This window comes from Egretta garzetta, unplaced genomic scaffold (assembly GCF_000687185.1).
Source record: "Egretta garzetta isolate BGI_Z169 unplaced genomic scaffold, ASM68718v1 scaffold721, whole genome shotgun sequence".
Classification (NCBI taxonomy): Eukaryota; Metazoa; Chordata; class Aves; order Pelecaniformes; family Ardeidae; genus Egretta; species Egretta garzetta.
In genome coordinates, this window is record NW_009258496.1 from 86,713 (window position 1) to 107,389 (window position 20,677).

Below are 20,677 nucleotides of genomic sequence, written 5' to 3' on the forward strand. Positions count from 1 at the left end.
CGGCCCAAGATGTTGATAAGGGTATAGAGAGTAAGGCTGAAGACACCAACCTATTAGAGACGACAACAGAGACAGAGGTAAATCTTAGTATTTCTTGCGTTTCACTTTACTCTGTCTACAGGTAACAACTATTCCAGGTGATTATTTTACTTAATTGGGTATTAGCGCTCTGGCACTGTCAACTAGCTGCCATTGAGAACTAGGTAAAGTGATGTATTTTCACTTGTAATAATTAACTCTCTTACAAAGTGATGTAAATAACTGAAAAAAAAATCTCCATTATGTGGACTGGACAGCTGGTATTGTCAAGGAGCTGTTGGCTGTTAGCCTGCTAAATTGAGGTCTTTCACTTTTCACTGCCATGAACTTTTCCTTGGATAGACTTCTGGTTATGTGGCTGTCACTCCAAGAAATGGCAAATCCTGACTGAGAGGCGTAGTAGATGAGCAAAACTGTCAGGATTAATGCACAGCATTAGTTTGGTTTTGTATCACTTTGATGGCTCAAATGTGCTTAATGTTTTCTAAAAAACAGTTTGTTCCAGCATGCTTTCAGTAGCTATTGTAAAGCCAGCATAGATATTACATTCTCTGACAAATTTGTTTAAAATGTGACTCTGTGCTTGATGTATTTCAGTATGTTTGTACTGATGACCCTCTAGAGGTAGCCCTGTAGTCACGTCAATCAACAGAAACATAGCTTCTGATATAGCTTGAGTTTACCAGACATTTGTTAATACATGTACTGGTCTGCCTGAATTAAGCAGTTTCTGTCTTGCTTCAGCTCACAGGCAAGATTTTTATTTTCATATCAGCTATGGATTAGACAGTCATGTGATGCTTCCTCTCTCTTTTGTCTCATAATAAAAAGTAAGCAAAACATAGCTTTGAACAATTTTTTTAATAGGAATCCAGTTTGCTTCAGAAGCAGGTCGCTAATGCTTTCACAAGCCTCAGAATTTACAAAGCATTTCTCTGGCTACAGCAAAGTGTATCTTATCTTGGTCTGGGAGTTTGTTTAGAAAGTGGTTTCCCAGTGCATTTTAGCATGTTGTCTATGCAAAGATTTGTGAGTTTTGGGGAGGTGGTACCTACTGCATAAAAAGCATCTCTCCAGCTGTTGGTGTATTTTCAAAACGTACAACAATAGCATAGCATCAAACCAGTGTATTTGTAAGCCTGCAGTAACAGAGGATACCATTTCCATGTATTATCCTGCTTTCTGTTGTGAGGGTATCCCTAGTGCTTTCAGAATAACCTGAATGTAATGTTAGCATTGCAAAGGCTTTTATGAAGCTACATGCCAAGCTGTCTGCACTAAGGAAAAACCATACAGTATTTTGTCACTCAGCCATCACTTTGTCACCGGAGTCCTTATTGCATGCATGTGAACTTAAAAAACAAAAATCACTTACTACTTTTAAACAGCTTCTATCAAAACAGCTGGTTTGTAAAGCAAGTGGAATTGCTTTCTAGGTTACATAGAGAGGGCACCAGTAATCATTGGAAACTACTTTGTGCAGATTCAAAATACAGGGAGGGTTATAGGCTGCCTTTTCTAAATAGTGCTACAGTCATCTTTGTCTTGTAAATTTAACAAGAGGTAAATATCTTTCAAGATATCAAGCTCCGTTAAGTATATGTGTCAGAAAATAGTACTGCACTCAAACAGACTGAATGATTTTAGCATGTTTGGTAAGTAATCTGTCAGTTAGTAACTACTAATATTTAGTAGCAGATTAAAGAGTGCTCAACTGTATTTGCATGCTGCAAACACAGAAAATAAAGCATTGAATCTCAGTGGTGAAACTTAGCCCTAAATTTTTCATTTGTACTAATTTAAGTTTTTTGCATTTATTTCATTCGTTTGACAATGGATTACCAGCTGAGTTTAGCATTAAAGTCAGTCTCTTTCTTTCTCACTGGCGTGTTGTCTCACAACATGGATACTTCTGGCTCATGTGCTTAAGGTGTTTCCAAAATAATTCTGCTTTTCCATAAGTATCTTCAAATGGCCATGATTTAGTGCTTGGTTTATTTGTTTACTTACCAGGGGGGTGCTGACTTGTCCAACTGGGATGTACGGAATGATCATGCGGCTGAAGTAAGTGTGAAAGAATGTATCTTTAGTAAAAGATGCTGATATATATGTGAAAGAAGAGTATGATAATTGGTTACTAAAATGATTAGTTCTTGAGCATTGTTATCAAATATGATAAGTGATGCAATTTCACTATTTTACAGTCTAAAACAGGTACTTACCTGTATGTACATGTACTGGCTGCAAAATTAGTTGCTAAGCGAATTGGTTTTAGTGAAATCATAGACCTTGTCCAGAGAAATTTGAATGATGTTTTTAATTGAAAAGTAGGTTCATTCTTTAATTGTTTCATTCGTTAAAACTAAAAAGTATTTAAAGTAAAATGCAAGATACTCCTCTGTGAGAATTGTAACAGTATTGCTCCTAAGAAACCACAGGATTATTTGGAGCAGCTTCTCTCTTTGTAATTGGTTTTTTGTTTTGCTTTTAAAGACCTTAGAAATTCAGAGTATGTTGAATATTTATTTGCAATAGCTGTTCCACTTGAATTTAATGTTAAGAACTTTACCGTATTGTTTTTGCTATGGATGGACTATTCTGTAGTCAGCACAGACATATGTAAAACCTTCGTATCATTTGCCCCCTGCCCACTTCTAAGCTGGAATGTATTTTAAATCCCAACACCTGTCAAATGGCAGTTTGCCACAATGTGGTGCTATAGAATCACAAGGCTCTTCTCTCTAATTTACTTTTGTTCTTTAAAGTATTATATGAAAATGTTATCTATAAAAATTTCTTATTTGAAATTTTTAAGAATGAACAACTTTATATGTAGTGTTTCTATTGAATACACAGTCCCAATGTTGAATTACTCTTAAACTAGAATTTGCCCAGAATTTAAGCTTGCATTTATGTTCAGAGTAATCACAAAACAGAAATGGTATATTGTTTTGGTGAATAAATACATTTTTGTTTCTTTCATGAAGAAAGTTACAAAAAATTCTGCTGCAGAATACAGTGAGCTTGATGCTAAGATGTGTCAGGCAAGAATAGCTGAGTTAGAGAACAGACTTCTGGAAAAACAGGAAGCGGTTGAAACACTCACTGCACAGATAGATGAGTTACAGGAACAACTTACCCAGAACAGTGACTCTATGCAACTTCAGGTGTGTTTCATAGAATTGGATAATGGGGATAATACTACTTTACTCAAAATAAGTATTGTTTTTTATTGAGAAGTACTTCACCTTGCTAATATATGCTGCAAAAAGCAGTACTGAGGTTTTCCATTCACCAGTGTCCAGGACTTCATATTCCTTCAATCAAGAGAGAGTAAAATTAAATTTAAAATGCTTCTATTTTTAGGGAGTTTTTATGAAATGCATAGTTAAATTCTTCTGCTGAGAAATAGCTGGACGCTTGCTTTTCATTGATAAATTTTCTTACTATATTGAGGAGAGGGCCTTAATAGAGAGAGCCTTCAAGAAAGTGTGGATAATCATACATTGAGGTAGGGGCCCAGTGTAAAAACGTGGGACTTAGATTTGTATAAATACTGACATTAGAAATATATGTATTGTGTATCAAGGTCATGCTGAAAAATGGTGCAAAAAAAAAAACCCCAACCTGAAGTATTGTTCAAACTATTGAAAAGGAAGTACTTATTGTAATGGCAATGTTTCTGTGGATAAGTCTGAAAACCACTTCAAGGATGCATCTAGGCTCCTTCTCAAAGGTTCACATGGGATGGCAGACACCACTACCACCACCACTGTCCTTATGACTTTTTTTTTCCCCCCCAGAGATAGTTCATGCTTTTTAATATTTTGTAAATACTTGTGGCTTTTTGGTTTTGGGGTGGGGTTTTTTTGTATGGGCACATGATTAAGTAGGGTAAGTTAAACTTTAAAAAAACTGACATGTACCTTCCCCTCTCCCAAAATAGTAAAAGAAAAAATTTTGAATTCCCTTTCTCTAGCATTTCTATGTAAAGGTAGATTATCATATAGCTTCTGAAGAATAATTACTTCCCCTTTACATGCTGTTTTTCTCCTTTTAGGACTGAGAAACAAAGACATTTCCTGTTGGTGAGAAATGAATTGAGAAGGTTAATGTCACTAACATAAAATAGGATTAATGCATCCCATCTCATTAGCTTTCTCTCATGTGGTGGAAAAGAAAAGCTGACAGATAGGAAACAATTTAGGGGGTACTAAATATTCATTATATCCTGTAGAAAACTTGATTGCTTTTACATCAATAAGAGCTACAAAATTTTTACATAAAAATATTTATTGCACTACTAGTGTCCTATCATTTGTTTAAAAAGTCACTTTTGATTAGGTTTGTAGTCTCTGAGATCAGTGTAAGATTCCTCTTTCAGCATGCCTGCCACCATGTTTGAACACAAACATTCTGGTTCTTTGGTGCAGATTTGTTAAAACTTAAGTTTTACTTACTATAGGCTATAGACTCTTAACAGCTTTGCTTGAAGAAGACTTTCTGGGTTCCTAATATGTTAAGAATATTTTAATTTTAAAAGTGCACTTTTTGTGATTCCATGTAGGAAACTATTGTTCAAGAGCAGAATGAAGTAATCAGGAAACTAACAAGCTGCCTTCAACAGGCAAAGAAAGATCGGGATAACCTACAGGAAGAGGCTTTGCATGTAGCTGGTCAGATTCATGATTTACAACTTCAGTTATGTCAAGTGTGCCTCTCCAATTTTTGTTCCCTTCCAAAAAGAGTAAGAACAGATTTGGAATATGAACACAAACATGCTGAGCTTATCACATAGCTCTTCATAGTTCAGTTTGCAATGCAGCAGTGAATATGATTTCAGGGTGAGGCAGAGCTTTCTTCAGTTGCTAGGGAGAAGTCCTGGAGACATCCTTATATTTTCCACTTAGTTGCTTATGTAATTTTTGGGAGGTCATTACACTTCTGTCCATCAGTTTAGCCCTTGTTAGGGAATTTTACCTGATATTGCTAGTGGTTTGGGATCTATACACAACAATCACTGTAATAATATGTGCTTACGTGTGATCATTTTTCCTTGCCTTTGCTGAAGAAAGCTCTGAGCATATGCACGGGCAACTCTTAACAGTTCAGCTGTTATACATAAACTTGCTATGCTCAGGTAATGTGACTTGGCTCAAAGGAGGAGATTTGAAATAACCTGAAGACGGTTGACGCAGCCCGTGTGACACACAGGAACCTGCTTCAGTGCAACAAGTTGATCATGGATCTAATCCCTGTATAATGAGATACTGCAGCCTTTCATCTACTTTAAAAAAAATTAAGTACTTTATTCTTTTTTGGTGATGCTTAGTGTTCTAGTGGCTATTTTCTCTGAACACCTATATATTTGTTGTCTTGGGAACCTTTTAGTATATGCCAAAGAGTAATACTTATGTTTACTTATCATTTCAGGTTTGCAAGGTAAGAATTGTGCTAGGAGGGATTACATGTCTTAAATGTCTGGACAGGAAGGGGATTTAAAAAAAAATAAAACCCAAAACCTGCGACTTATTGAAGTCCAGGGATTATCTTGAAGGAGTCGCTCATGTCCTGGAAAATTAAATTCTAACTTTGGAAAAGAACAAAAAATGCTGCTTTCTGTGTACAATTCTGACAAAACATGGGGTAGTAGTAAAAATTACTCTACAGGTGATTGTTGGGACTTGCTCTATAAGCCATTGAAAGACAGTGATAAAGCCTCTAAATAGCGCTTCAGGCATATTCTAAACAAGGCTAGTAATATGATGCAAGTTGTTTGTGTCAACTTTGATAACAGATGAAAGTACTAATACTGTCTTAAATATTATATTCCTGGTTTTAGCAAAGTCTTTATAAAAATATCTTAAAAATGAATAAAACACATTTTATTTTACGCCCATAGGGATAAATTTTTTCTTTTCATTTGGAGGGAAGTGGAGAGGAAAAAAAACCCTTTAGTATTGAGCTGTAAATCCTCTGCAGAGAAGACTGGTTTTGTTCATTTTCCTCTTACCAGTATGTCCAGTCCGCTGGATGTCCTGCTTTGTTTTAGGGGCTTCATAGAGATGAATTATTTAACTGTGATGGGTTAACCTTGGCTGGATGCCAGGTGCTGACCAAAGTTGCTCTATCATTCCCCTCCTCAGCTGGATGGGCTTGTGGGTCAAGATAAGGACAAGGAGAGATCATTTACCAGTTACCATCATGGACAAACCAGATTCAACTTGGTGAAATTAGTTTATTACCAAAATTCAAATCAGAGTAAGATAGAACAAAAAAAGCCTTCTGAATCTTTAAAACAGCTTCCTCTCCGCCTTTTTCCTGGGTTTAACTTTACTTCTGGTTTTCTGTACCTCCTCCCCCTGAGTGGTGCAAGGGGGACGGGAATGGGAGTTCTCTGTCTCTGCCGCTCCTTCCTCCTCAGGGGGAGGACTCCTCACACTCTGCCCCCGCTCATGCGTGGGGTCCCTCTCATGGGAGACAGTCCTCCACGAAATGCTCCAACGCAAGTTCTTCCCATGGGCTGCAGTTCTTCATGAACTGCTCCAGCATGGGTCCATCCTTTCCATGATGTGCACTCCTTCAGGAGCAGACTGCTCCAGCGTGTGTCCCCAGGGTGTCACAAGTCCTGCCAGCAAACCTGCTCCAGCATGGGTCCTGCCAGGAGCCTGCTCCAGTGTGGGCTTACCACAGTGTCACAGCCTCCTTTGAGTGTATGCACCTGCTCTGGTGTGGGGTCCTCCACAGGCTACAGGTGGAGATCTGCTCCACTGTGGACCTCCATGGGGTGCAGGGGGACAACATGCATCACCATGGGCTTCACCACAGGCTGCAGGGGAATCTCTGCTCCTGTGCCTGGAGCTCTTCCTTCCCGTCCTTCACTGACCTTGATGTCTGCAGGGCTGTTTTCTCTCTCTGGCTGCTGTGCTGCAGCAGAGTTTGTGGTTTTTTTTTTTTTTTTTCCTCCTTAAATATATTATCACAGAGGCACTACCACCATTGCTTATTGGCTTGGCCTTGGCCAGCAGCATGTCCACCTTGGAGCCAACTGGCATTGGCTCTACGGGACACAGGGAAAGCCTTTAGCAGCTTCTCACAGAAGTCACCCCTGTACCCTCCCCCTGCTACCAAAACCTGGCCATGCAAACCCAATACGCTAACATTTATGTCTTTACAATAAGTAATAGTATCTAAAACATGACAAGTGTTGTCTGACTTTTTAGGGAGATTCTTACTCATTGAGAATGAAAGACGTAGGGTAAATATGTAGTAAACGAATAGAGTGTTTTACGCATACGGTGAGATTTGTGTCCGAGTTACTCTGATATAAACTTTCTTCTGACTGTGAGTACTTCTATGTGTTCAGGTTAATGAGATGCTGAGGAGTAAAAGCCCTGGGAAAAATGAAGCATTAGAAGCCCAGCAGCAGATATCCTTGTTTCAGAACCATTTCAAAGAGCAAAATGCACATTTGGAGATGCTGCGTCAGAAAGTGCATGACCTGGAAGTACAGCTTGAGTCTTCTCAAAAGGTAAAAGCTGTTTCAAGTGCCTTTATAATTATGAGTTTTAGGTAGTTACATTTTTGTTGCGATTGTGCAAGCCAAGGTGCTACCTTTTGGAGGAAGTACCTGAAATGAATATTTAATTTATACATGAGGTAACATGCTCCAGGACTGAAACTACACTTTAATTAATTAAAGAAACTATCTGTCTAGAATTAAGTTGTCTTTAATTCTTCTAGAATTGAAAATCTAATCTTCTGAAGGTAATGATATTCAGCTAAGGCAAAACAGCTGCTCACAGTTTAAGATTTTTTTTTTGTATGAAATAAGGATTCAGTTCTAGCTCTCTTAAAAGTTGCTTATTTATTGAAATTTCTCCATCATTTTCTGTTGCAGAAGGGTTGGTCCTATACAACAGTTTAGTAACAGAGTTAAACATTAAGAAGTTACCATGAGAATTAGGTCCATCTGGTGTTTGAACTGAGACATGTGAGAACATAACTGACAGAGGCTTTTAAGATAATGCGCAATGCTACAGGTTTTGGGGATGAGCGGCTGGAAAGCTGCTTGGCGGAGAGGGACCTGGGAGTACTGGTCAACAGCCTCCTGAATATGAGCCAGCAATGTGCATGGGTAGTCAAGAGGGCTAACGGAATCCTGGCTTGTATCAGAAATAGTGTGACCAGCAGGACCAGGGAAGTCATCCTTCCCCTGTCCTCAGCATTGGTGAGGCTGTACCTCAAATACTGTGTTCAGGTTTGGGCCCCTCACTGCAAGAAGGACATTGAGGTGCTGGAGCATGTCCAGAGAAGGGTGATGAAGCTGGTGAAGGGTCTGGAGCACAAGTCTGATGAGGAGCGGCTCAGAGAACTGGGGTTGTTTAGCCTGGAGAAGAGCCTGAGGGGAGACCTTGTTGCCCTCAACAGCTACCTGAAAGGAGGTTGTAGTGAGATTGGTTTGATGGGTTGACCCTGGCTGGATGCCAGGGGCCCACCAAAGCTGCTCTTTCACTCCCCTCTTTAACCGGACAGGGTAGAGAAAAGTAGATCAAAAGGCTCATGGGTTGACATTAAGGACAGGGAGACATCATTTGCCAGTTACAGTCATGGGCAAAACAGACCCAACTTGATGAAATTAATTTAATTTATTGCCAATCAAAATCAGAGAAGGAGAGGATAAAAACTGCTGAATCTTAAAACACCTTCCCTCCCACCCCGTTCTTCCTGAGCTCAACTTCGCTCCCAGTTTTCTCTACCTACTCCCCCTGAGCGGTGCAGGGGCATGGGAATGGGGGTTGATGTCAGTTCATCACACATTGTCTCTGCCCCTTCTTCTTCCTCGGGAGACTCTTCCCTTGCTCATGCGTGGGGTCGCTCTCACGGGAGACAGTCCTCCACGAACTTCTCCAACATGAGTCCTTCCCACGGGCTACAGTTCTTCAAACTGCTCCAGCATGGGTCCATAATTTCCACAAGGTGCAGAAACACTTCAGGAGCAGACTGCTCCAGCGTGGGTCCCCTGCAGGGTCACTGGTCCTGCCAGCAAACCTGCCTTGGCATGGGCTCGTCCCCTATGGGTCCACAAAGTCTTGCCAGGAACCTGATCCGGCGCAGGCTTCCCATGGGGTCACAGCCTCCTCCCTTCAGGCATCCACCTGCTCCGGCATGGAGTTCTCCATGGGCTACAGGTGAAGATCTGCTCCACCGTGGACCTCCATGGACTGCAGGGGGACAGCCTGCCTCACCATGGTCTTCACCATGGGCTGCAGGGGAATCTCCGCTCTGGCGCTTGGAGCACCTCCTCCCCCTCCTTCTTCACTGACCATGGCGCTGCACAGACCCAATATAGTGGCTGTTGGTCTTTTCTCCCAAGTAGCAAGTGATAGGATGACAGGAAATGGCCTCAAATTGTGCCAGGGGAGGTTTAGAGGAGGTTTCTTCACTGAAAGGGCTGTCAAGCACTGGAACGGGCTACCCAGGGCAGTGGTTGAGTTACCAACCCTGGAGGTATTTAAGAGATGGATAGAGGAGGTGCTTAGAGACATTGTTTAGTAGTGGACAGGTATGGTTGGGCTTGATGATCTCAAGGTTTTTTACCAACCAAACAATTCTATAAGATAATTCCTCACATTTCTGTAAGGTTTGCAATGGGGTGAATCTTGCTGGATATGCTGTGTAAGCGTATAACAATACAGTTGTGTGTGAACTTGAAACACCTAGATGAGAGTAAAAGTTAACTGTATCTGTCATCATGTTTGTTTCAGATACAAAAGAAAGTGAAAAGCTTGTGTGGGAATATTTTGATGTAATTGTTTCAGGAACAAACACTATGAATAAACAAATGCGGTTAAGGTTAAAAGCACAGAACAGATACTTAATTTTTTTATAATATGTATTTCAAATTAGGTGATAGCTCTGACCTGCTGTAGTGGCATGGTCATGAAAAAAAGTCTTTCTTCAGAAACAAATTTCTAGAGATCTTGATTACTAACATATATTAAAGGAACAGCTTAAGTTCTGGTTTCCTTTAAGCACATAACCAGTAATGCCTTAGGTAGAATAAGGTAGAAGTCTTAAACTTTTAAATGAGTCAGATGAGTTAAAATTTGACCTGGCTCTTCTGTTGGCCTACTCCTGCCTGCAGGAGGTGTTTTCTCTGTGCAAGCGCATGTGAGATGGAGAGGTATCTGTAGCTGTGTGGGTGGTGTTTTTTTGGTTGTGGTTTTTGGTTGGTTTTGTTTTGTTTTGTTGTTTTTTTTTTAAAAATTAAAATACCCAAAGTTTGAGATATGCCACTGACTCCAGAGAGAAAGAAAATAGTGGCTAACACTTGTTATTGCTTGCACAATTTGGTACTTGTTACCATATTTGAAGAGTTTTTCAGTAGTACTTTCCACTCTAAGGATGTGCTTAAAAATCCTGTTGCCTAGGCCAATGATATACCTTGCTCTTAATGGTAAATATTATTTGTGAAGATACATTAAAAACATGAGGCTTAAGGAAATTAAACCATGTCATATTTCAATGGCATGTTTCATATGTAATATTTTATTTTTAAGAATACTAAAGATAATCTGCTTTCCCAAATGGAAGAGGATATGAAAGATACAATGCAACAGCTATACAAAAACATAGGAGAAAAAGAACAACATATTAAAAGTCTTCAGGAGCTACTGACATTAGAAAGATTTAGCTTGTCTATACTACAACATACCCTTTCTCTCCGGGACTCAGAAATAACAGAATTAAAAAATGAAATAGCTTTATCCAAAATGAAAGAACGACAACATATTGAAGAACTGAAAATCACTCATGAAAAAGATATTTGCAGACAGTTGGAGAACTTGAGGGCTGAGCTAGAGAAGTGTCACAGAAAGGAGATTGCAGAAGCCAAGCAAGTATTTGAAGAAGAAATTATTTTAAAATATAAGAATGAACTTGAACAGTTAAAAAAAGAACTCTGTGCTCTGACTTCTGAAGAAGAAATTCAGAATTTAAATAGCATAATAATTGACTTAAATAATAGCCTTTGTGAGTCTGAAATTAATAAAGAAAACTTGAGAAGGAAACTTGAAAACCAACAGGAAGACTTCCAGAGAGAAAAATCTGAAATTGAGACTAAATACAAGGATTTAATTGATGGCCTTAAGTCTCAACTTTCTGATGCAGAAGAGCAGGTCAAGGAAGCCCAGCGATATAAACATGAAAAACAGTCCTTGAATGAAGAGATTCAGAAACTGAATTCTTTCATCCAGGAATTAAATGAAAAGCAACTTTATAAGGCTGAAAAAAGTATAGATGTAAGGCAAAAGCATGATGAAGACATTGTCTCCAATAAAAAGCTGATGAAATTGAAGGAAACCCAGATTTTACCAGAGGTGTCGCAGTTGCAGAGAGCAGACCTTGAGGAGATGTGGAATAAACTGCACCAGTTGAAAGGTGAAGATGAGCTAGTTCATGAAGAACTAGAGTTCCAGCATGACTTGGGAGTAGACTCTGCAAGGGATCAGTTAGAAGAAATTAAGAATTCAAAGATCACAGAGAATAATGAAAGCAGTAAAGAAGACAATCTATCTGAAGAACACTTGTCAGAACTAGGACTTTTCAGTGGTGATGAAGGCATATTGGCTAAATATCTCATCTCCACTGGGAGACTAGAAGAGTCATATGCGTTCAACACTTCTGAAGGTTATGCCATTGAAGAAGGTAGATGTAGTAGGTATGGGTTAGACAGTACTGTGCTTCTAGAACCCAGCAGAGATTTTATACCTCCTCCATTTAACTTTGGCCTTGATGAGGAAACACGTCCTAGCGGTTTGGCTCAAGAGACTTTTGAAGAGACTGAGGTGGGAGCCTTTGTTTCATTTTTGTCAGATAGCTCCCTGCAGCAAAACAAAATAAGTGACCATGATGGTGAGGTGATTTGTTTAGTAGAGAGATGTGTGAAGCTAACTGAGCAGCTCCATGGGAATGAGTCAGCCTTGAAGAAATCTTATTGGGAGACCCAAGAAGCTGTTGGAAAATGCGAAAAAGTAATGGCTGAGCTCTCTCATATGCATGTGGAACTGGATGAGGAACGTGAAGCACGAATCCGTTGTGGAAAAGAACTTCTTCAAAAAACAGAGAAGGAGAGAAAACTTGAAAACAAAATAATGTTTCTAGCAAAGCAGCAGGGTGAGGATGGAGGCCAACCTTACTGTGCTGTAGAGCCTTTAACACAAATGTCAAAATCCTGTACATGGCAAGAAATGGTAAAAGACCTCCAGGAAGAAAGAGAAATATTGATGGTGCAGCTGCGAACTCAGGAGCAATTGGTAAGAGATGTTCAAGAGCAGAAAACAGTTTCTGATTCTGTAACACATGAAGTACACTCTCTTTTTGGACGTCAGTTAGCTGCTTTGCAAAGTCAAAGGGATCAGATGCAAAGCCAGCTTGATGCTCAAACGGCTAAAACCCAGACAATAGCAGAGCTGCTTAGTCAGAAAACCATATCTGAAGAGACGTTGCTAAAAGAACAGGAGTTGCTCAAAGCTGAAATCAATAATAAAGAACAAAATATAGCACACTTACTGAAGGAAAAAACAGCCCTAGGAGAAAGGTTATTTGACGTGGAGGAAGACTTAAGAAAAGCAGAAAAAACAGTAGCACAGAATGCTAGCATCATTGAGGATCTTGAGAAAAACATACATGAACTTCATGCTGAAGTGAAAAACCTCAAAGAAATACAGGAGTGTGAAAGACTGGGATATGAGGACAGATTAAAATTCAGCAACTTAGAAATTCATAAACTTAATGCGGAAATAAAGGCAAAAAGTACGGAATGCAGGGAAGAAAAAAACCAGTTAACTGAAGAAATCTCCCATTTGAAGAAGGTTCATTTGGAGCTTGAGACTCGCTTGCAGGAGTCCTTTCAGTTTGCACAAGCTGTGCAGGAGGCACAATATGAGATGGTGAAACATTACAAAGAGGAAATCGGTAAAATGGAGACGCAGCACCTTGCCGAATTAACTAAAGTGCGTGTGACACACAAGGAAGAGGTAGGAAACCCTGCTAATAGCAGGAGTCTTGGGATTTCAGAGTGCTTAAGGTTGTAATTGCAAATGTTTGCATGCCTGTTTTCAGATAGAAGAATTAAATGCTGAAATAAAAAATAAAGTGGAAAACCAGCAGAAGTTAGAAGAAGAAAGAAAGGAACAGATTGCTTTCATAAAAAAGGTAGGTAAATATCGGAAATAATCATATTGTCATTGAAGTAGTATAAATGTTTTAGAGATGCAAAAATCTTTTCCCCCCCCCGCCATGGTATCTTTGATTTGGGGTCTGGAGGAGGGGAGAATTCTGGCTCAATAATTTATTAGGGGTCTTTCTTTGCAGGTACACGAACGAGAGCATGATCGTGAAATCTCTGAACTGGTTAGTAAACATGAAGAGGAAATGGAGAAGCTCCGTACTGAACTAAATAAAGAACAGCAGCACTTGTTGGATGAACTTCAGCAGCAAATGGCAGCCAGACACAAAGCAGAAGTTGAGCAAGCACAGCTCCAATCACAGGTAAAATAAAGAAACACAGTAATTCCAGTAGTGGTTACTGGCTGTTGCAAAGAGAAGGGTCCTTGATTTTTGTGCGTACTATGTGTGTTCTTTTATGTAGTGCTGTAATTAAAGAATTAGAAGTGTTCCCTTGGTGAGTGGTAGTAGATATTTTATACAGGAGTTCTCCAGGATGCTCGCTGCAATTATATTTTAACGTTAATTCTGAAGATAACTAGATGCTTAAGTTGATGGGTTTTAAAAAAAAAAAAAAAAAAACACCCAACAAACAACCCAAACTTATCAAGACTTGAAAAATTATGAAGTTGAATAAAAATTAGTAAGTTAATAAATAATTTAAAAATGTATAAAATATACTAAACCCCTCCCACTTTTTAAGTTTTCTGCTAATGTAATTAGGAATGCTTTCATGCTGAATTTAAGCATGTAAAACTGACTTTTTCCTCTACATATTGACTGGGGTTTTGAGCACTTCCACTAAAAGTAGAAATGGAAAGAATATGTCTACTGTTAGGTCTAATTACAAGATGTTAGTATGCTGATATTTTTTTAAGAATTTAAAAGTTTGGTCTATTTTAGCTGCCATTTCAAACTGTTGGCTATTTCTCACTTTTTTTTAATGAGGCATGAATACCACTTCAGAATTTTGCTTTTTAACGAATTATAACCAATAGCAAATATGAGGAATTTTTTAATAGACAGTGAAAAGTTGGGGTGACCTTGTATTCTACTCTGACATTGTGAGGAAGTGGACAGATGCAAGACATTTGGTAGGACATGAAGTTAAGATACAGGTAAGGGAAGCCTTTTACTTCACACTGAAAACTATATGCAAATCTTACCGTAACAAAAGGCAGCTTATTTTCAGGGTTCTGTCCCTGACATGAAGAAACACTCTCCAAGTACAGAAAGGCAAAACTTATATGTGTTTTAACAGTTGAAAGCAATTGAAACCGAAACTGGTCATGATAAAAGTAAACGCATTTCATTAGAGGGGAGGGAACACATCTTTTTCTTTTCTGTTGCAGACATTGCACAGCCTTGAATTGGAAGCTTTACGCCTAAGCTTAAATAATATGCACACCTCCCAGCTTGAGCTTACGCAGTCAAACTTGAGAAAAGAAAAAGAAACTGCCCTTGTAGAACTACGGGAGATGCTCAATGATAAGCGTGCTCAAGAGGTAGCAATTCTGCAAAGCCGCCATCAGCTGGAGTGGGAGAAGATTAAAGAACAGTGTATGAAGGAAAAAGAAGACCTTAAGTCAAAGTATCAGCAAGAACTAGGTATAAAATTGGGGAATAATGGACTAGAAATTGAAACTCCATCAGTATTTTTCTTCCTCCACAGGTTCCTGTCTTGGTGTAGAGCTGGCCTTTTGAGTGATGGCTGGTGTTGCCTTGAATAGGGACAGTGGCTAGACTGGCATGTGCAAGAGTGCATGTAATATATGAAAATTAAGTTGTCCAGTTGTTTAAATTTTCTTCAACTATATGGGTGTTTTGCTGCTACTTCTGTGAAATAGCACTATACTGAACTAGTTGCTTTCAAAAGGCATGAAGAATTTCATCAGTGCAAAGAGTAGAGCTCTTACCCCTTATGTTTCTCAAGGGGTTTTACTGCCCCAAGTCAGCACTGACTACTGTTGTGTTTCTAACAAGACATGGAAATACTTCTTGGCTTGCCCTCCCACTGGTTTCAAAAGGAGGCTAAAGGAGTCGGAAAGGAATGGAAAGGCTCAGTGAGAACCTACAGCTGGGTGTCCTTTGAGATGTGTTTGATATAAGATTGTATTTTGACATCAGCGAGAGGAAAGCTGCGCTTGATAGTAATGAAGGCCTGCTGATGGTGCTCTTGGTGTTGTTTGGGATATTTTGCCTCTTCCCAGATGTGGTGGTTTGACCCTGGCTGGACACCAGGGGCCCACCAAAGCTATTACTCCCCTCTAACTGGACAGAGGAGAGAAAAGTAAATTAAAAAGCTTGTGGGTCAAGATAAGGACAGGGAGAGATCATTTTATCTGTTACCATCATGGGCAAAACAGACTCAAGTTGAAAAAAAAAATAAATTTATTATCAATCAAAATCAGAGAAGGAGAGGATAAAAACTGCTAGATCTTAAAAACCTTCCCCCACCCCTCCATTCTTTCTGGGCTCAACTTCACTCCCAGTTTCTCTACCTACTCCCCCCAGCGGTGCAGGAGGACAGGAATGGGGGTTGATGTCAGTTCATCACACGTTGTCTCTGCCGCTTCCTCATCCTAGAGAGAGGACTCTTCTGCTCATGCGTGGGGTCCCTCTCACGGGAGACAGTCCTCCACGAACTTCTCCAATGTGAGTCCTTCTCATGGGCTACAGTTCTTCACAAACTGCTCTAGCATGGGTTCATAATTTCCACAAGGTGCAGTCCCTCAGGAACAGACTGCTCCAGCATTGGGTCCCCTGCAGGGTCACTGGTCCTGCCAGCAAACCTGCCTTGGCATGGGCTCGTCCCCCATGGGTCCACAAAGTCTTGCCAGGAACCTGATCCGGCGCAGGCTTCCCATGGGGTCACAGCCTCCTCCCTTCAGGCATCCACCTGCTCCGGCATGGAGTTCTGGAAACCCAATACACCAGATCAGGACACAGTTTCTGACTGGTATTGCAGATCTTGAGGAAATTCTGGAGAAAGGTGAAGCCTGCAGCAATATACTGAAGAAGTTTAGGAACCATTCCTTTGGTTGTCTTCCCCTGAGAGGAAGAGAATGTTTTAGGGCTGTGTCTTTTTGACCCAAGGGCCAGAAAACATTTGTAGACACTAGTAATATAGTGAACTGATGGATTTGGGAGCAGGAGGAGGTCTGGATACAGTTGTGAGAAGGGAACTGATAGGCCTTTACAGGGTTCTTGCAGATCAAGAAAGGTGCTGAACAAGAAGTTGGAATGAATCTGGGGAGGAGCTGGGAAAGAAGAAGCTGTTGGTGTCCGTGGTAATTGGGCAGACAATAGTATCTGTCTTGCAGTCCGTTTCCTAGTTGGAGAGTCTCCTGCCTAGTACTCTTTTGCTGTGTCGCTGGAGGGAGAGATGATTCAAACACTTAATAGTTGCGTGCAGTGAAATGCTAGCATCTAAAATGACATTGATAGGCATTTGGATTTATATCTTTAGGAATAAAGGTGTGGGAGTTTTGATGGTTTTTGGTTTTGGGTTTGTGGTTTTTTGGTGGTGTGGGCTTTTTTTTTTTTTTTTTTTTTTTCTGTAGTATCATGCTCTCTGTAGACTTAAGCAGACTTTCCCATGCTAATTAAGCTGCACTTAACCTTCAGGGTTGTCTTTGCAGTTGTAACTACTAGATGCTTTTTTTCTAAAATGAAAGTGAGTTACTGGGATATAGCATAGGGGCAGATTTGGATAGAACCCAGTATCTTACACTGCTGCATGCCTACCTATTTAAGCCCTGAGTTTGATGCTGAAAATGGTAATCTCATCCATATTTCTTGTTATTTAATCATAACATTTTATGTACATTTATTAATAAGTAGTATTTTATTTCACAGTTGATCAGAGAAAGAAAATAGAATTGGAAATGGAAGAGACATGTATCCAGGCATTAGAGGTATAAATCCTGTTCTTCCTACAAGAAAAAGTAAAAATCCTTTCAATAAAGTAGACCTGGCAGAATTTCCATGTCTACTACACTTTTATTGTAGAGGACAAATGAGGGGGGAAAAAAAAGATTTGCTAAACATGTTTGCTTTAATAATGCACATCTTGCTCTCTTAGACTCTCAAAAGTGACTGGCAACTGGAGTCTGAGATGCGTTTAAAAAGCACGTGTGAAGAGCTGTCTGAAAAACATCAGATTGAAATGGAGAAACTGCAGAAAATCCTGGAAACGGAATTAGAAAAAGTCAAAGCAGAGCTGGGGCTTCTTTCTCTTGAGAACGAACAGTATAAAAGTAAGTGCCGTTGTCTGGGAAGCAGGTGTCTATTGAACAATGGCAAAGCTAACTAAGTGTTTTTCAAACCAAGTGTTTTCTTTCAAGTGTATTAAAGGGAGGTGCTGTTTTGCTTCCAGCTGAAAACTGGCTTTGGCAGTTAATTAATCAAAATTCTGATTAATGTCAATAGAAGCTTCTTATAATCAAAAAAATGGGTTTGGACTATGAATAGTTAAAGCTTAATGGAACAGAAGCTTTTTTAAAATACTGTTCTGGAAGTGATGTTTTTGAGACTACTGTAACTGGAGTTTCTAGTAACTAGAAAAATTAAATCTGGATGAGTACCTAGCCAGGTACATCTGTTTGTCTTCTGCTGAGGTGCAGATAGGAGGTAAAACTATGAAAATTTTGTGTAGGTATCAAAAATCTGACATGTCTGTTGAGCTAGTGGTTGACCAGCACAATAGGACCAGATTTGCTGTCAGTGGTGGCATTAAAAGGAGCCATGAGGTGTGGTGTGCCATTAAGTGAATAGAGATAGCTAGTCAGGTTGCCTAGCTTCTGAGGCACTATGCAAGTGAGAGACAGGGGAAATAATACTCTCTTCAAATACATGGAAATGCAGTGTTACGTGTACTGGATGATGCTGGCTGGCAAACAGCAAGACCAAGTTTGAGAAGTGAAGCCTTTTTGAACTGCTAAGGGCTGGATGCTTTCACAGTGTTTGGTTTGCCTTTGGCTGCTGTGAGGACATGTCCGTAGCAGTGGTTTGTTTTTCCCAGCCTGCACTGGCTTTACTGGATTTCCCTGAACCTGTGTTGTTAAAGTCTGTTTTGTGAGGATATTGTGCATCTCTTGCAGCTCACTATGGCTGAAATGTGGTCACTTGACTGCAGATTCTTTCTGGACAGGTCAAATGAGGTAGTAGCAAGTCTACAGGGATCAGAGAGTGCTCAGCACTGAGGGAGAACATATGTGGCATGAGGTCTCCTAGTCATCCTTGTTCATCTTTTCTACTGCCTGCTGCTGGGTGTGATTGTATAAGAAATTATGCGTTTGTAGGCCATGTAGAAATGCTTGATTCTCTTCTCTAAGTAGGTGTGCTTCTAGTACAGGATGCTTGTTCACGTATGCAGAGAGCAGATGCTCACCCCTCTGGCACTACTATTGATTACCTCTTGGCTAACAGTGTGCGATGCAGAGACCTAGGAAGAGCTGTGTGGAAATGTTTGACTTTCAAATAATTTACTATTTGGTATCTTTGTGATTCCCTGTAAGCTAACATTCTAGTTTAGAGAAGCGCATATCTGTTTTAGTTGCACAAAAGTTGTACAGGTTATTTGGTAACCAGGATGGTGGTATAACAACTCATTTTTAATTTTAGCAAAATGTATAGAATTGGAGAAGCAACACCAGTTAGCCATTAAAAAATTGCAAGAAGAGCTGCAGGCCGAACATAACCAGCTCCTAGAAGATACAAAGGTAGAAAGCCAAGAAAAAGAACAGTATCTTCAGAAGGAGGTAAGTAAGATTTCTTTACTTGTTTTGAGTGGTTGATTATATGTAACATTTATGGGATTTTCTTTAGTGGTTCAAAATCTTTTGAATGTAATTGCCTTTGTCCATTTGGTGCCGTTTCTTCCTCTGTGTTACATGCTTAATTTTCTGGTTCTTATGTTTCATTTTTATCTAGGCAATACTTTAATTTTTTGCCAGTGATGATAAATATGGCATCAGGAACAAATTTCTCTCTTTAAGAGGAGTGGGTCTAACAGTTAAGTGCTACTCAGTATCTCTGGTAGTCTGGGTCAGAAGCTGAGAATCTGGCTGTCAGTGACAGTGTTTCCACCTATTTTTGACAGTTGCATATAAAACAAGTAATTAGAACAAAATTGTTTTTAAAAGGTTGGGTTTTTGGTTTGTTTTTTTTAATATGTCTTTGATAGCTGGAGAAACTCCAGGTCGTGCATGAAGAACTCAAGACTCAGTCACAAGAAGAAATCAGGCAGCTTTGGTCTCAGCTTGGCAGTACCCGAGTAAATCGGCAAGAGCTAAGTGGTACGTTCAAAACTGACACGTTTTATTTTTTTGCCTCTTCATATAGAAGTATGCATTATGGACATGAAATACTCTTAATTGTGCACCAAAAAACCACAGGTAGGTCCCAGAAGTGTTGGTGGGTTGTACCCTAGTGACTGGGTGCACGATGTTTCTGAAGTGAGAGGTGAGTCAGTGTCAGATGACTAGTTCTGCAATGTCAAAAAGTGTGCTATGGCTGTGGGGAAAAGCTCACTCTTGTTTTTCCTTTCCCTTCCCACTCTGTTCCTGCACCCTATAAAAATCTTTAGTGGAAAACAAACATTTTGTATTGCAGTGTCAAATTAAGTATAACATAGTTTTAAAAAGGAGAAAATACTGGTCAATGCAATAACATGCTCCTATCTGTATTTAGTAGGGAATTGAGTATGAATTCAATAGAGAAAACTGTTAATTGCAGGTAGACAGTTAAGATCACGACAGTTTATGATTGGGTGGTTTATTGCGGCTATGATATATTTTCTTTTATTTGGAGGTAATTTAGAGATCAGTCTGCTTAAAAAGAAAAAGGCTGAAATACTTCAAAACTGTGTGATTAGGTTGTATCTTGAGGTAGAAATGGCTTTTTTCCCCTTTTGGTTTTGAGGTGAGTTAAATAAAATGCTTCTTCATTGACACTCAAAATGGAGATTCGCCATCTTCTGAAAGACTTAATTCTTAAATATAGAAAAGCCCTGGGTTAGAAGATATCTCTAGCTTAAAAATAAAATAAAACCATGCAGGTGATACTTGTGAAATCAGAATAAATGATAATGTTTTCCTATAAGGCTAAAAATAACTCCTTTTTCCATAACGATATTTCTGTTTAAAAAAAATAAAAAAAATCCCCTAAACCTAAAAGCAAAAAATAAAAGGAAAACATTGTGCACAGCAATTAAACTTGAACAGTTTTGGGGGGGTTGTGTTTTGTTTGTGGTTTTATTTTAATTAGTCTTATGTGTATCTGTATTAAACTTACGCAAAAGCCTTAAAGCTTGAGAGAAAATAATGACTGGCTGAAATCTGACATGCTTTATGTATCTTAAGATGTCTGATTTAAGATTTAGGTATAGGAAACAAAACAGTTAACT

General features: G+C 39.4%; 1 protein-coding gene across 6 annotated transcripts in view; it reads left to right on the forward strand.

The window, feature by feature from the left end:
* Positions 1-20,677, forward strand: part of PCNT (pericentrin) — a 105,324-nt gene continuing 84,647 nt past the window's right edge. For 4 of the 6 annotated variants that reach the window (XM_035901407.1, XM_035901385.1, XM_035901408.1 and 1 more), the window contains exons 1-10: positions 2,069-2,103; positions 3,027-3,206; positions 7,406-7,570; positions 13,165-13,257; positions 13,417-13,593; positions 14,622-14,877; positions 17,128-17,186; positions 17,354-17,528; positions 18,895-19,031; positions 19,457-19,568. In XM_035901407.1, coding sequence (XP_035757300.1) covers positions 3,075-3,206; positions 7,406-7,570; positions 13,165-13,257; positions 13,417-13,593; positions 14,622-14,877; positions 17,128-17,186; positions 17,354-17,528; positions 18,895-19,031; positions 19,457-19,568 — 1,306 coding nt within the window. In that variant the 5' untranslated portion in view covers positions 2,069-2,103; positions 3,027-3,074. Of the gene's footprint in view, positions 78-2,052; positions 2,104-3,026; positions 3,207-7,405; positions 7,571-13,164; positions 13,258-13,416; positions 13,594-14,621; positions 14,878-17,127; positions 17,187-17,353; positions 17,529-18,894; positions 19,032-19,456; positions 19,569-20,677 lie in introns of those variants that run through there. The other 2 variants (XM_035901396.1, XM_035901404.1) reach the window with 2 other exon arrangements.